Here is a 15,738-nt window from a genome sequence, read left to right as displayed (position 1 = left end):
GCCCACTGGACTTAGCGACAGGTTAGATGTGGGGATGAAGGAAGGGTTCAGGATGACTCTTGGAGAGACGTGGCAGATGGGGCAGTGTCACCACTGTCCAGGAGAGGGAAGAGCTGGATAGGGGTGGGGCAGAGGTCACATGATTGAGCACACTCTAGACGGTGGCTCCTGAGGCTCCTGCCGGGCATTTACTCTGAGAGATCCAGCATCATGGGGGCAGTCATAACATATTAATAAAAGTTTATTAAACAATTGCATGAATGACCTTTCTCATGCTTCAGTTTCTGCATTTGTAAAATGAGAAAAATATACCTGTAGCATTGTGAATATTAGAGGATATTATGCAAATCACTCAGCACAATGCCTATACCTAGAAGATGCTCAGTACAGGTTAAATAGGGGCGCCTGGGTGGCTCAGTTGGTTAAGCTTCTGCCTTCAGTTCAGGTCATGATCCTGGGGTCCTGGGATTGAGTCCTGTGTTGGGCTCCCTGCCCAGCAGAGAGCCTGCTTCTCCCTCTCCTCCCTGCTCTCATACTGTCTCTCTCTCTCTCAAATAAATAAAGTCTTAAAAAAAAAAAGCAAACCAAAAATCAGTTAACTATTAGCAGCAATTGTCAACTGAATGAAGATCCAGACCAAAAGGAGTGATTTAATTGACTTAAGTAATTTGTTGTTTTCTTTTCAAGTTTATTTATTTAGTGATCTCTACACCCAACATGGGGCTTGAACTCACAACCCTGAGATCCAGTGTCACATGGTCTCCTAAGTGAGCCAGCCAGGCACTCCAAATTAGATTTTTTTTTTTAAATATGCATTCTTTCTAAGAAGTTTTAGATTTATGGAAGAAGTGAGAAGATAGTGGAGGGTTTCCATGTACCTCACATCCAGTTTCTCTTACTATGAACATCTTACATTCGTATGGTACATTTGTTAAAATTAGTAAATCAATATTGATACCTTATGGTTAACTAAAGTCCATACTTTATTCAGATTTCCTCAGGTTTTACCTCTGTCCTCTGGCTGCTCCAGGATTCCATCCAGGATATCACCATATATTTAGCTGTCGTGTCTCCTTGGTTTCCTCTTGACTCTGGCAGTTTTTCAGACTTTCCTTGTTTTTGATGACCTTGACAATTTTGAGGAGTATTGAGCAAATATTTTGCAGGATGCTCTCTATTGGAATTTGTCTGGTATCTCTTTTTTATAATTAGATTGGGGTTATGGGTTTGGGGGAGGTGAAGTACCATTATCATCACATCATATCAAGGCTATGTACCATCAACATGACTCATCACTGTTGATGTTGACCTTGGTAGCACTTGTCAGGTTCTCCACTGTAAGGTTACTCTTCCTCCCAACCTTTTTTTTTCTTTTAAAGATTTTGTTTATTTATTTGAGAGAGTGAGCCAATGAGAGAGAGCATGGGGGCGGGGTGGGGGTGGGGGTGGCTTGCGGCAAAGGGAGAGGGAGAAGCAGATTCCCCACTGAGCAGGGAGCCCCATGCCCCCAAGCGGAGCTGGATCACAATCACGTGACTCCAGGGAGCCTGACCTGAGCCCCAGGCAGCCACTTAACTAACTGAGCCACCCAGGCGTCCCGTCCCCTCCTCCCCACCTTTCAATACTATCTTCTTTTGGAAGGAAGTCTCTACACACAGCCCACAGTTAAGAATGGGGATTTTCCCCTCTTTGAGGGTGATGTCTAAGTCATTTGGAATTCTTCTGCATGGGAGATTTAGGAATTTGTGGGGGGTTTTTGTTGTTTTGTTTTTTGTTTTTTGAAGAACTTATTTATTTATTTGACAGAGACATAGAGAGAGGGAACACAAGCAGGGGGAGCTGGAGAGAGAGAGAAGCAGGCTTCCTGCTGAGCCGGGAGCCTGATGCAGGGCTTGATCCTAGGACCCTGGGATCATGACCTGAGCCAAAGGCAGACGCTTATGGACTGAGCCACCCAGGCGCCCTAGGAATTAGTTTTTAAATTTCATTTTTATTTTAATCATTGTAACATATGTATAAATTTTAAAACAGAGCCATAAGACTTATTAAGGAAACCCATCAGTCCTTTTCTTCACCTCCAGTTAAACGTCTTCTGACCAGTCTGTATTCATCTCTCAGTGCTCCAGTTATCCTGATCTAGGGATGTTCCCAGAATGTACCACACCTCTGCAGATATTTGAGTATTTGGTCTTAGGGGTCTGATCCCTCTGTAAAGATTTTGCTGATATTCCTCCCCTTGCCAGGATCAGGACCCTCCTACGGGCTCCTCCAGCTCCTGGACTGATCACCATGTTATGATCAGCCTGCAGTACAATTGTCTGGTAGTCTCTCCCCTCTCTATCTCTCTCTCTCTCTCCCCTCTCTCCCTCTTTCTACTTTTCCACCCCTTCACCCCCCTTCCCCTTCCCTTCTCCTCCCTACCCTCTCTCTCTCCTTCCTCCTGTCCCTCCTCTTCCCCCAACTTTCCGCCTTTCCCCTCCTTCTCCTTGAGGTGACTCTGTATAAGCCCCCAGAGGGCAGGGACAGGTATACGGGCACACCCTCTCCTAGGACAGGGCCTGGCACATTGTTAAACTATACTGAAGGGGGAAAAAGCCCTAAGTAATGAAGAACACCTCTTCTCAACCCTTTACAAGAGGTTATAAATCTCTTCTTTTCCTATTTGGTATCCTTCCTGATGTTTCCAAACCTATCTGAATGGCCCCAGTTTTCAGAAAGCCTTCTCCCCTCCTTGTTACTGTCATCCCTTATTTCACTGAGTGCATGTCAAAACCTCACCCAAGGCATGTGTGGATCCAACCTACCTTCTTTCTTTCTTCCTGCCATCTTCTAGGATTATTGCTCTAGTGGACCCAGAGAAGACACTGGAGGTGAGGGAATAGAGACACTTTTTTCACTTGTCTATGTGGGAAATGAAAGCATCCTTCAAAGCGTGCCTGGGTGGCTCAGTTGGTGCCTGCCTTTGGTAGAGGTCATAATCCTAGGGTCCTGGGATCAAGTCCCACATCAGGCTTCTTGCTCAGTGGGGAGCCTGCTTCTCCCTCTGCCTGCGGCTCCCCCTGCTTGTTCTCTCTCTCTCTCTCAAATAAATAAAATCTTAAAAAAAAACTTACAAAAGACTCTCCCTCTGCCCTTCTTCCCAAAATAAACAAATAAATCTTTAAAAATGAAAAGAAAGCATCCTCAGGTCATTGGTTCTCAAACTGGGGTTCACATGTCCTTAGGGGGATGAGAAGCTTTCCCTAAGAGGCCCAGGGCACCAAGAAAATCAGTGTCCTCAGCTTCCCCCATCTATTTCCTGAAAGTGACAAGCAGAAGGTACCTGGGAGGAAGAGGCAGGATCTCTTCCACCTCCCCTGCTCCTACTTTTCAAAGAAAAACACACCACTTACCTACTGGGATGGTAAAACCAAGCCCCCGCCACACTATGGTGGGTCTTTCAGGGCATAAAGATACGCAGGTATCCCAGCAAAGAGACCTCTGGAATTATTGTTGGTATTCCTACAAAGAACAGGTAGCAAATCCTTTGTGCATCAAATGATTTCTGCTTTTTTTTTTAAAGATTTTATTTATTTATTTGAGTGAGAGAGAGTGAGCAAGTGAGAGAGAGAGAGAGAGCAAGAAGAGGTGAGGGAGAAGCAGAGAGCCCGATATGGGGCTAGATCCCAGGACCCTGGGATCATGACCTGAGCTGAAGATAGGCACTTAACGACTGAGCCAGCCAGGTGCCCCAAAATGGTGCAGCCATTTCCTCTATGAACCAGGCACTTCCTCTATGAACCAGCAGTTCTGGGCCTGGATACTTACCCAAGAGAAAGAAAACATCTGTCCTGACAAAGATTTACACACAAGTATTTATAGCAGCTTTATTCATAATAGCCCCGAACTGGACACAGCTCAGTGTCTACTGACGAAAGAATAAACAAATAGTGATCCATCTGTACAATAGAATACTATTCAGTAATAAAAAAGAACAAATTACCCTGACATGCAACGAATCTCGAAAACAGGTTGAGCAAAGGAAGCCAGACGTAAAAGAGTACACAGAGTATGCTTCTATTTATTTGAAATTCTATTTCTTTTCTTGACAGAGAGAGACACAGTGAGAGAGAGAACACAAGCAGGGGGAGTGGGAGAGGGAGAAACAGGCTTCCCACCATCAATCAGGGATATATATTTGAAATTCTAAAACAGGCAAAACTTAAGCTTTAGCAACAGAAAAGCTGATCAGTGTTTGCCCGGGGACCTATTCTAGGGGGTGGAAGATTGACTAGAAAGGAATAAGAAGGAACTTTTTAGGGGAGATGGAGATGTTTCATATCTTGATTGTGCTGGTGGTGATGATGCTAGAGGAGGACACATTGGTCAAAATTCATGGAACCATATACTTAAAAAGGGTGCATCTTTTTAAAAAAACATTTTATTTATTTGAGAGAGAGAGAGAGTAACCAAGAGAGAGCACAAACTGTGGGGAGAGGCAGAGGGAGAGGGAGAAAGGGAGCCCAATGCGGGGCTCGATCCCAGGACCCTGGGATCATGACCTGAGCAGGAGGCAGATGCTCAACTGACTCAGCCGCCCACCCAGGCGCCCCACAATGTGTACATCTTCTCTGTAATATCTAAATGAATTTGATCGCAATACAAAATTTTAAAAAGTTCTCTGCCCAAATGTTAGAGTGTAATCAGTACTTATATGGCAAAAGATAACACAACAATAGATAACTTGCTTTGTAGTCCTTAATCCTTAAGGGGAGGCCTGAGAAGAGGGTGGTGTTGGAGCATGGACCTGGGCTCCACAGTCCTGGCTCTCTCTTAGCCTTGAGGCCTTGGGCAAGTCACTTCCCCTCTAAGGAGACTCCGTTTCCTCCTCTGTAAAATAAAGGTAATAACAATGCCAGGATAGTAGGATGGTGACTTCAATAAAAGCTCAGCTCTTGGGGCACCTGGGTGGCTCAGTGGGTTAAAGCCTCTGCCTTCGGCTCAGGTCATGATCCCGGAGTCCTGGGATCAAGCCCCACATTGGACTCTCTGCTCATTGGGGAGCCTGCGTCCCCTTCTTTCTCTGCCTGCCTCTCTGCCTACTTGTGATCTCTGTCTGTCAAATGAATAAATAAAATCTTAAAAAAAAAAAAAGCTCAGTTCTTTTCGTGTTCCCTCTCTGGGTCACAGGAGACAAAATTCTGAACCTTACCTTCCCTGACAAATCTGTATTGTTCATTCTCAGGCAGGCCCATGACTTCATCCAAAAAAATTGCCCGGACCCAGAGAGAAGATAATTATAATAGAGCCCCCTTGCAGCTCTCTCTATGGGCACTATGCTAAGCATTCTCCATAATTCATTTAATTCCCACAACATTCTTTGAGATAGGTACTATTCTAACCCCATTTTATAGGCAAGGAGACTGAGAAGACAACAGCTAGTAAATAACACAATCTGGCTACTAATCCAAGTGCTAGGGACCAAAGCCTAGGCTCTTGACCACCAAGCAAATTTGTCTCTTATCAATGAAATTGTATTTGAGATAAAAGAGGGGAAAGGAATTCGATTTGGAAATACTAGTTTTATATGAATTTAAATGTGAACAAAACCCAGTACCTTTCCTATCGGTACTTTCACAAAATAGAAAATGCGGATTTCACATTGGTCTGGAAAATCCTGCTCTGTTTCTAGTTCAGTTGCTGTGGCCTTTCTGAAGGGCACACGGGAAGTGCTAACAGGAGTGAAAAAGAGATCTAGTTGGGATGACCAGCCCTCCTATTTTATTTATTTTATTTATTTTTTTTTTTTTTAGAGAGAGAGAGTGCATGTGAGCAGGGGGAGAGGCAGAGGGGGAGAGAGAATCTCAAGCAGGCTCCATGCTCAGGGTGGAGCCTGATGTGGGGCTTGATCTTAAGATCTTGAGATCATGACCCTGAGATCATGATCTGAGCTGAAACAGAGATTGAGATGCTTAGCTGACTGAGCCACCCAGGTGCCCCCCAACCCTTAGTCCTGGTCACTCTAAGCCTAGCTGTTCTCCTATGAAATAACTCCAAAGGACAAGAGCAGCTCTGTTGTGACCTGATCGGGCTCCCGCTTCCCTTGCCAGCTTGTTGCTTATCTGTCTCTTCCTCAGCCAGGCTAAGCTAGCTTTAGTTCCAAATGGACCCCATTCTTTCTCCCCTGGGCTTGATTCCTGCTGTTTCTTTAAGGCTGTTCCCAAGCATTTTTTTTTCTCCATTTATTAGAGGTGGGGGGCACCGGGTGGTTCAGTCCTTAAGCAACTGCCTTCCACTTGGATCGTGGTCCCAGAGTCCTGGGATTGAGCCCAGCATTGGGCTCCCTGCTCAGCAGGGAGCCTGCTTCTCCCTCTCCCATGCCCTCTGCTTGTGTTCTCTCTCACACAGTCTCTCTCTCTGTCAAATAAATAAATAAAATCTTTTAAAAAAAGAGAAAGAGGGGGATACCTGGGTAGCTCAGTCGGTTAAGCCTCTGCCTTCGGCTCTGGTCATGATCCCAAGGTCCTGGGATGGAGTCCTGCCTGCATCGGGCTCCTTGCTGGCCAGGGAGTCTGCTTCTCTCTTCTCCTCTGCCTGCCACTCTGCTGGCTTTTGCGTGCTCTCGCTCTCTCGCTCTCTCTCTCTCTCTGACAAATAAATAAATAAATAAATAAAATCTTTAAAAAAAAAGAGAGAGAAAGAGAGAGAGAACACAAGTTGAGGGGGGCGGGAACGGGCAGAGGGAGAAGCCAGCTCCCCACTGAGCAAGGAGCCCTGGGGCTCTCTCTCCCAGGACCCAGATACCATGACCTGTGCCAAAGGCAGAGGCTTAACCGACTAAGCCACCCAGGTGCCCTGTTTCCAAGCCCTTTTTGCTTGGTTTATACTCCTTCCAAATCCAAACAGACTGATGAAGTTCAACAGGCACACACCAGTATGACCACACCAGTTGTTAAAGTACCCACTTCCCTGAGTGTGCCCCACCCTGTCACTCCTGCCCAGGATCCAGCCACTAAGGGGTTAATGTTGGGCATAACCCAGTCTTCTAAAAAGCTGCTAGGGCACAAGGACTATCTCTTTCTGAGGCTATACCAGTTGCTAAAGAATTTAGATAGCCCTATTTACAAGTGTGTAAAATGCTAGTTTATATAAACAATGCTGAGAAGAGAGTTTGGAGCGATAGCATTATTCATTGAATGTTTGTTTACTGGGCTCTCTTTTTGCAAAGCTGCTGATGTTCATCATTATCCTCATCAGCATCAAAGGATAATATGTGCTCTAGGGTTACCCACAGCGACGTGAATGGACCTCAGTGGTATCAGGCCTCGGCTCCTGTTCCAGAAGAAGCTTTGGGTAGAGTCAGTCTTTGGGGCAAAACAACTAAGGATTTGGCTGGACCTGAGACCCAGCCATTTGGGCAGGTGCTGCAGCCTCAGGGAAGGGTTGTGGGCTGCCAATCAGTACTTTTTTTTTTTTAAAGATTTTATTTAATTTATTTGTCAAAGAGAGAGAGAAAGAGCATGCACACAGAAGTAGGGCGAGCGGCAGGCAGAGGGAGAAGCAAGCTTCCCGCTGAGCAGGGAGCCCAATGGGGGACTCTGTCTCAGGACCCTGATTCCACATTTTAATATACACTCTTCATATAGGATTCTCTTTTATTCTAACTGTACACTTTTTTTAAAATACTTGGGCTCAAACTGTCTTTATAATTCTGTACCATTTAATATTATCTTTTCACATTTCCTCATTGAAAATTCTCGTAAGGATTGTTTGCGGGGCTGGAGGTGTACTCTAACTGAAGGATGTGGGATGTCAGGTAGAGACTCAGACACTATCCAATGGCTAAACAGGAATTCGTTTTAGGCTTTGAGTGAGAGAGTGACAGAATAAGTGTTTTGACTTAGGAAGCTTGGGTGCACCAGAAATGTACAAAGCAAAGATGGGAGGCAAGTAGGAGGTGATTACTGTGGCAAAGGATGCGGAAAAAGAAGAGGAGAGTCTCGTATTTCAAAGAAAAGCAGATGCTCAACTGATAGCCACCCAGGGGTTCCGGGAGTCCTTTATAGATGAATTTTTTTAGGTTTCAACTCCTGCAGGCCTTTAAAAAATATTGGCCAGGGCTTGAGTGTGAGGTCTGGGCAGGAAAAAGGGACTGGGGGCGTGGCGGGCAGTAGAAGTTGGGATTAGCTAGATGTAGAGGAGGTGGCGAGAAAGAGGTAAAAGCAGAGGCTAAAGCGGAATTAGAGGGAAGATGCAGGACAGGGCGGAAGACCGAGCCATGGGAGCCGGAGGACATGGACAGCTCAGATGGGGTTGGGCTGAAGGGTTGGCTAGCAGGATCCTGTGGGGGGGAGCTGGGGAGGGGACACCATGAGGCCAGCTCAGCTCAGACAGCTGAGTTTGCCAACTCCCTCCCAGGACACAAGCACACCAAGTAGAGAGGGATTGGGTGGCCGGTGATGGACATTGGGGAGGGTATGTGCTATGGTGAGCACTGTGAATTGCGTAAGACTGATCAATCCCAGACCTGTACACCTGAAACAAATAATACATTAGATATTAATAAAAAACAAATTAAAAAAACCAGTTAGGGGTGCCTGGGTGGCTCAGTGGGTTAAAGCCTCTGCCTTCAGCTCAGGTCATGATCTCAGGGTCCTGGGATTGAGCCCAGCATCCCGCTCTCTGCTCAGCAGGGAGCCTGCTCAACACCCCCCCACACCCACCTGCCTCTCTGCCTACTTGTGATCTCTGTCTGTCAAATAAATAAATAAATAATCTTAAAAAAAAAAACAAAACTCTATTAACTGTGCAGTCTATTGTACGGCAGTAGTAGCAGTAGTATGGTAAATAAGGGGTGTTTTTTCCCAGTTTTACTGAGGTATGACTGCCAAATGAAGTGCTAAATGTGCAGTTCTTTCTTGGGGCCCCTCCTGAGCAGCGGGCCTGACTTGGGAGGCTTGGAGCAGAGTGTTCCCCGGGAACAGGCGTGTTTCTTTTACAAAGAGTCTGCACATTGACCTTGCTAAGTCCAAGCTATCCCACTACCAGCTTTTTTTTTTTTTTTTTTTGTTAACAACCGTTTCAGCTGTAGGGGAAGCACGATGGTGGGGTAGGGATAGATCGGTTGGTTTGTTTGTTTGTTTGAGATCGGTTTGGTTTACTCTCATTGAGGTTTTACCTAGGTATCCTAATGTAGGCAGTAATTTTATTTTATTTTATTTTTTAAGATTTTATTTATTTATTTGACAGAGAATCACACAGTGAGAGAGGGAACACAAGCAGGGGGAGAGGGAGAGGGAGAAGCAGGCTTCCCTGCCAAGCAGGGAGCCCAATGTGGGGCTCGATCCCAGGACTCTGGGATCATGACCTGAGCCAAGCCAGACACCTAATGACTGAGCCACCCAGGCACCCCAATAAACAGTAATTTTAAATAAGATAAGGGAACAAGAGAAATGCTCAAGAACTTGGCCACACCTGAGGGTGAACCTGTGAAGTGTCCAGCACTTACTAGCCTCTTTAATATTGGGCAAGTCCCCTAGTTCCTCTGGGCCTGTACACTCACCCTCTCCCCCAGCTGTCTCGCTTTGCTTCCCATAAGACAGGGAAATTAAAGCACTAATTTCTAAGCCCCATACACCTGTGTCAGACATTTGGGAAACTAAAGGTTATTACTGCCATGATTCAACGTCAGGGCCATGTTTTGGTTTTTTGAGTGTTTTCTTTTCTTTCTTTCTTTCTTTTTAAATAAACTGTTTACATTTACAGGAAAAGTTGAGAAGATAATTTCCATATACCTCCAACCCAGTTTCCCCTGTGATGAACATCTTACATTATGTGGTTATATTTGTCATGATTAACGAACAGCATGGATACATTATTGTTAACTAAATTCAAATTTTGTTTGGAATTCCTCAGTTTTCCCTTAAGATCCTCCTTCAGCTCCAGAATCGGTCCACACACCATATTACTTACATTCTGTAGCCATTCTCCTCAGGCTCCCCTCAACTCTCGGCAGTTTTTCAGACTTTCCTTGTTTCTTATGACCTTGACAGTTTGGAGGAGTACTGGGCAGGCAATTCATAGAATGTCTATCAGATGAAACTTTTCTTTCTTTTTTTTTTTTTTAAAGATTCTTTTTTTTTTTTTTTAAATTTACTTGACAGAGAGAGCACAAGTAGGCAGAGTGGCAGGGAGAGGGAGAGGGAGAAGCAGGCTCTTTACTGAGCATGGAACCTGTTTCGGGACTCAATCCCAGGACCCTGGGATCATGACCTGAGCTGAAGGTAGACGCTTAACCAACTAAACCACCCAGATGCCCCTCAGATGGAACTTTTCTGACGTTGTTCTGATGATTAGACCGAGGTTCTAGTAGGGAAGACTACAGAGGAAAAATGCCATTCTCATTACATCATATCAAGCGTACATAACTATCAACTTGACTTATCAATGTTGATCTTCATCTTGATCACCGCGTTGAGGGAGAGTTCTTCAGGATTCTCCACTGTGAAGTTATTCGTTCCCCCTCCACTTTTTTCATACCGTCCTCCTTGGAAGGAAGTCACTACGCACAGCCCCACTCTTAAGGAGTTGGAGGTTATGTTCCTCTTCCTGGTTCTACACATATTATTTGTAATTCTCCATGGGAGATTTGTCTATGATGGCCTAGTGATTTAGGTACTCAATCATTTATTTATATCAGAATAGCCTTGTGGATATTTATGTTATTCTTTGGGTCATAATCCAATATGTCTTAATTTTGTTGCTCAACTTGTTCCAGATTCGGCCTTTGGAAACTCTTTCAGTTAGTGGGCTTGGTGTCTGTTTGATGTACCTCCATCTTCTCTTTCTTTGGATTAGGGCGTCCTTACTCTCTGTACCACAGAATGTTCCTGGCTCATCTTGTATATTTCCTGCCCCAGCCCTTGAATCAAACATTTCTCTAGAGAGAATGTTAGGGTCAAGTTTCAATCTTAGCAAACATGTGTCTGACTGGAAGTTAGGACAGACGATCTGTCCGGGTTGGGGGGGGGGCAGGAGTAAGACTCAACCCACCATTAGGAGGGGACTTTCCCAGCTGTAGTTGCTACAATGGCAAGTCCTTAGCTGAGAAACAGGTGACTCACCAGCTCCCAGGGTTGTCTCCACCCTCCCCTTCTTGCTGGCAAGACTGTCCTTAAACCAGCTCAGACAGAGGGACCTAGGTCAGAAAGTGTCCCCACCCATGGGGCCTGTCACAGGCCCAGTCAGGGCTTTCACGCCGGCAGACACCCCCCCCCCATTTGTGTATTATTTTTATATACCCTTCATTCCTGCAGAAAGGATTAAACAAGATTACCCTCAAATTTATAGCTACAATTAAACTATTATTAAAACTTGGGCAAAAGGACAAGAGTTCTGTGAAGAAGAGCCCCCATGTGTGTGTGTAGTAATTTTGTCCCCAACACCTGGTTCCCTGAATCACAGATTGCTAGCACTAGAAGGGTTTTCAAAAATAAACAGGCTTCACCTGTCATTTATTTTATTTTATTTTATTTTTCACCTGTCATTTTATAACACTAAGCCGGATCAAGGAATTTCTCAGAAGTCACAAAGCTAATGAGTGGAAGAACTAGGACTACTAGGACGGGTCTCCCGATCTGCCTGTCTTTTCAAATCCCCATTCTTGCCTCCTTTTCCTGGAGAGCAAAAAGAACAGCTTTTGGACCTCCTGGGGGATACAGTGGTAAGACAACACTTTGGGGCCTCTTTCATCTGCTAAATGAATAAATATAGGTGGATATGTCTGAGAAGTCTTTGGGCCTATAATCAGGGATTATTAGGATCCCCAGATATTTGGATGTAGGGAATGTAGGAGGTAGACATTGGGATATAGAAGTGGCTATTGGAGAGGATCCTACCATTTCCCATAGTCAATTTTTTAATGGTTAAATCAGCAACTTTAATGGTGTTGTTAACTTTAATGGTGTTTTAAATGGTTAAATCAGCAACTTTCTAGGTGTTGTCCTCAATTCCTGACAAGGAAGGAAGGAAGGAAGAAAAAATAAAAATCAGGGATCCTGACACTTTTTCCACGAGATTTCGAGATTTGGATTTGTGGATTTTTATACTACCAATAGTTTAAGAAATAAGATTATCTCTTTGCTTTTCTTTTTTGGGGGATTATCTCTTTTTTTTAATGTTCATTGCCTCCTCCCCTCCCAATATTCTCCCTGCAACAACTGAAGAACGAGGTGATCTTTGTACAGGCCGAGATGAAAGACTATCTTGGAATTTAGAGAAAGGATTCTGGGCCTGATGTCACTTGGTACGGCTGCAAAAAAGAAATGAAATTAGCTCTCTTGGGTGACCTTCCTAGAGCTACCTGGCATATATTGTCTCAGTCTGTAAACCCCTTCTGGAACAAGGACAGTGGGTGGCCCAGAACAGCATCAACAAAGAGGTAATTACTATGTGTTTGTGATGACGATGATGAAGATAGTATTAGGGACTTTGGGGATTTAGAAAATACTCAAATGGAGAATTGTCCTTGGAGATCCTCTCCAGCTAGATTCTCTAGCACCCCGAATTCCTTTAGCAGAATATAGTGAAGGTGTTTAAGACCTGCCTCCAGGCCTAATCTAGAGGGAGCTGTTCCCTGGGACTACAGTAAATTCCTGCTTGATGTGTTCATGCTTGAGTTTATCTTCTCTTTATGATCTGTATTTTTTTTTTAAAGATTTTATTTTGAAATAATCTGTAAGTAACCCAGAATGGGGCTTGAACTTACATTCCCGAGATCAAGAATTGAATGCTCTAAGTACTGAACCAGCCAGGTGCCGCCACGGTGTATGCATTTTTTTTTTTTTTTTTTTTAGATTTTATTTATTTATTTGACAGAGAGAGATCACAAGTAGACAGAGAGGCAGGCAGAGAGAGAGAGAGAGAGAGAGGGAAGCAGGCTCCCTGCCGAGCAGATAGCCTGATGCGGGACTCGATTCCAGGACCCTGAGATCATGACCTGAGCCGAAGGCAGTGGCTTAACCCACTGAGCCACCCAGGCGCCCCGGTGTATGCATTTTTAAAAAAATCATTCGTTAATTAAGAAAATTATTACCCAGACTTTCATACTCGTGCAAACATATATCTAGTTTTTTATTTTCAACAAAGGTTTAATTTGAACAGGCTGTATTGTGTGTGCTACAACTTGCTTCTTCCTCTTAACGATAAATCCTGGATAGCTTTCTCCGCCAAGATACCTCGATCTGCCTCATTTTGGCGATTCTTTGTCCTTGCACCTGCGATTCCCTGAGCTCCAGTTTTCGTCCTGCCTCCCTTCCTCCCGGCGTTTGTGATTGCCTGGCCTCATGGGGTGCACTGCGGCACGAGGCGCGGCTGGAGGCCCGGCGGGTGGGCGGGGTTCGAGGCCTCTCGGGACATGCAGATGAGGTGGGCGGGGCCCCACATATACCCGGGGTTAGCGGCGGGCCAGCGCGCCGGGCCTTGGCGGACTCAGTCGGAGGTGGCCTGCGGCACCTGCTTTTCGGAGAGCAGCGGAGCCTGGTCCCGGGCTGCCCCCGAAGCGGGCCATGCCCCCGCGGGAGCTGAGCGAGGCCGAGTCGTCCCCGCTCCGGGCCTCGACCCCTCCCCCGCGGCGGGGCAGCGCGCCCCCGGAGCTGGGCATCAAGTGTGTGCTGGTGGGCGACGGCGCCGTGGGCAAGAGCAGCCTCATCGTCAGCTACACCTGCAATGGATACCCCGCGCGCTACCGGCCCACAGCGCTGGACACCTTCTCCGGTACGTTCAACGGCCCCGGCGGCCGCGTGGTTGGGGGTAGGGTTGTGCACTCGTCGGCGCGGCGGCGGGAGGGCAAGGGAGACCCCCGGGAGGGAGGAGGGAGCAGGCCCAGAGGTGGCGCTGGTGAGGTCTGGTGGGGCCCTGGACGCTCTTCCTAACTCGCCGTACCCCCCCCCCCCCCCCAACCCTATAGTGCAAGTCCTGGTGGATGGAGCGCCGGTGCGCATTGAGCTCTGGGACACAGCGGGACAGGTGAGAAGCTGGGGGCGACCCCTAATGGACTGGGAGAAGGTGGGCTGGAGCCTGGGAGGACCCTAGATGGATAAGGAATGGAGAAGGTCTTGGGCCCTTCTGACTCTCAGGTCTGCAACCCTCGTGACAATCAGATTCCCAATACCTGTGGCAGGGAATAATCCTGCTAATGATCAGGCCTTCCCATCCTAGGAAGACTTTGACCGCCTCCGCTCTCTCTGCTACCCGGATACCGATGTCTTCTTGGCCTGCTTCAGCGTAGTGCAGCCCAGCTCTTTCCAGAACATCACAGAGAAATGGCTGCCGGAGATCCGCAATCACAACCCCCAGGCACCTGTGCTGCTGGTGGGTACGCAGGCCGACCTGAGGGACGATGTCAATGTACTGATTCAGTTGGACCAGGGGGGCCGGGAGGGCCCGGTGCCCCAACCCCAGGCTCAGGGTCTAGCGGAGAAAATCCGAGCCTCCTGCTACCTTGAGTGCTCAGCTTTGACGCAGAAGAACTTGAAAGAGGTGTTTGACTCGGCTATTCTCAGCGCCATTGAACATAAAGCCCGACTGGAGAAGAAACTGAATGCCAAAGGTGTGCGTACCCTCTCCCGCTGCCGCTGGAAGAAGTTCTTTTGCTTTGTTTGAAGAGCCTCGGTGGCTAGGGAGTAGTAGGCATAAGCCCACAGACTTCTGGAAACTGGGGCCTTTGAGGGGGATGCTGGCAGGGCCAGGCCACCCCATGGGACTCAGTTCCATCTGAACACTGTGAGGACACAGGCCTCCAACTGCCCGCTCTAATAGGTGAGGGGCTCTGATTTGGATTTCTGTGGTCAGGGTCACAGAGAAATCAAATCCCAGCACTTTTCATTTTCGTGGGCTGGTCCTAACAGTGCCAGCCACCTCACCTCTAAGCATTTTGGGATCCAATTCCCAGTTTCTTATCATGAGCCCTTAGGTCAACCTGGCTGAATTAGGACCCCCTATGGTGGTCCCCACCTTGGCACAGCGGGAGAGGAAGAGCCAGGCATTTTGGAGGGCAGGAGGGTGTCCGGCCCTGATTTGGAGAGAAGTTCGGGATGGACTGGGTAAGAGGTCAAGGAGAGACAGAGAGGGGAGCTGAAAGTGAGGTCTTGGAGCCTTGGGACAGGAGGCAGTATGGTGAGGAGGCAGGTCAGAGGGCTAGGTTTGGAAGAGGGAAGAGCAAGGAGAGCAGAAAAGTGGGGCAGCTGAAGAGTAAGGCTGACACCTGGGCTGCCCTCTGCCCCCAGGGCCCGGGAGGGCAGGGCCGGTCCCTGGGAAGAACTGGGACTCAGGGCTCCCTAGGCACTGCCCAAACTGGCTGGGCCAGGAGCAGGGCAGGAAGTGAGAGGCAAGGCCCAGCAAGAGGAGGGGGAGGAGCTGCGACCTAGAGCCTAGAGGAGGAAGGGGCTCGGGTCACTTTTCTCTAAGGCCACAGCCTAGAAGGTAGGACGGTACAGAGTCTACAAATAAAGTCTTAGGTTTCTGAAGCTGCTGTCTCTGTGTCATTTCCTGGAGCTGTCTGCCCATTGCCCTCTCAGAGCCCTCTTCAAGGCCCAGCAGCCAGGATAGACAGGTTGGGCACTGAAGGTCTGAGGCCAAACTGACAGGTGGGGGCTGGACTAGATGAGACAGTGTGATGGGAACTGGACTAGGGGGGGCAGGTCGGGGGCTCCCCGCTTGGGGCTTAGCCGGTTCCCAGGAGAGCTAGCGTGGGAAGCAGCC

The 15,738-nt window shown here is 47.2% G+C and overlaps 1 protein-coding gene across 1 annotated transcript; it reads left to right on the top strand.

Annotated features, from left to right (window-relative positions):
• The first annotated feature begins 13,129 nt into the window (after nt 1–13,129).
• On the top strand, nt 13,130–15,503 carry LOC111138546 (ras homolog family member V). The gene is made up of 3 exons (XM_022490567.1): nt 13,130–13,752; nt 13,946–14,004; nt 14,197–15,503. Exons 1-3 carry the CDS (start codon nt 13,545–13,547, stop codon nt 14,638–14,640), a joined length of 711 nt encoding a protein of 236 aa, XP_022346275.1. The 5' UTR covers nt 13,130–13,544; the 3' UTR covers nt 14,641–15,503.
• The last annotated feature ends 235 nt before the right edge of the window (nt 15,504–15,738 follow it).

The sequence above is a fragment of the Enhydra lutris genome, unplaced genomic scaffold (assembly GCF_002288905.1).
Source record: "Enhydra lutris kenyoni isolate GAN:26980312 unplaced genomic scaffold, ASM228890v2 scaffoldscaffold4, whole genome shotgun sequence".
NCBI lineage: Eukaryota > Metazoa > Chordata > Mammalia > Carnivora > Mustelidae > Enhydra > Enhydra lutris.
The sequence above is the reverse complement of the archived record's forward strand: the minus strand, read 5'-3'. Positions and strand labels throughout refer to the sequence as shown.

Coding starts and splice junctions, on each gene's coding strand:
- LOC111138546 (XM_022490567.1), top strand. CDS start 13,545: ATGCCCCCGCGGGAGCTGAGCGAGGCCGAGTCGTCCCCGCTCCGGGCC. Junction 13,753..13,945: donor AGCGCTGGACACCTTCTCCG/GTACGTTCAACG, acceptor CCAACCCTATAG/TGCAAGTCCTGGTGGATGGA. Junction 14,005..14,196: donor TCTGGGACACAGCGGGACAG/GTGAGAAGCTGG, acceptor TTCCCATCCTAG/GAAGACTTTGACCGCCTCCG.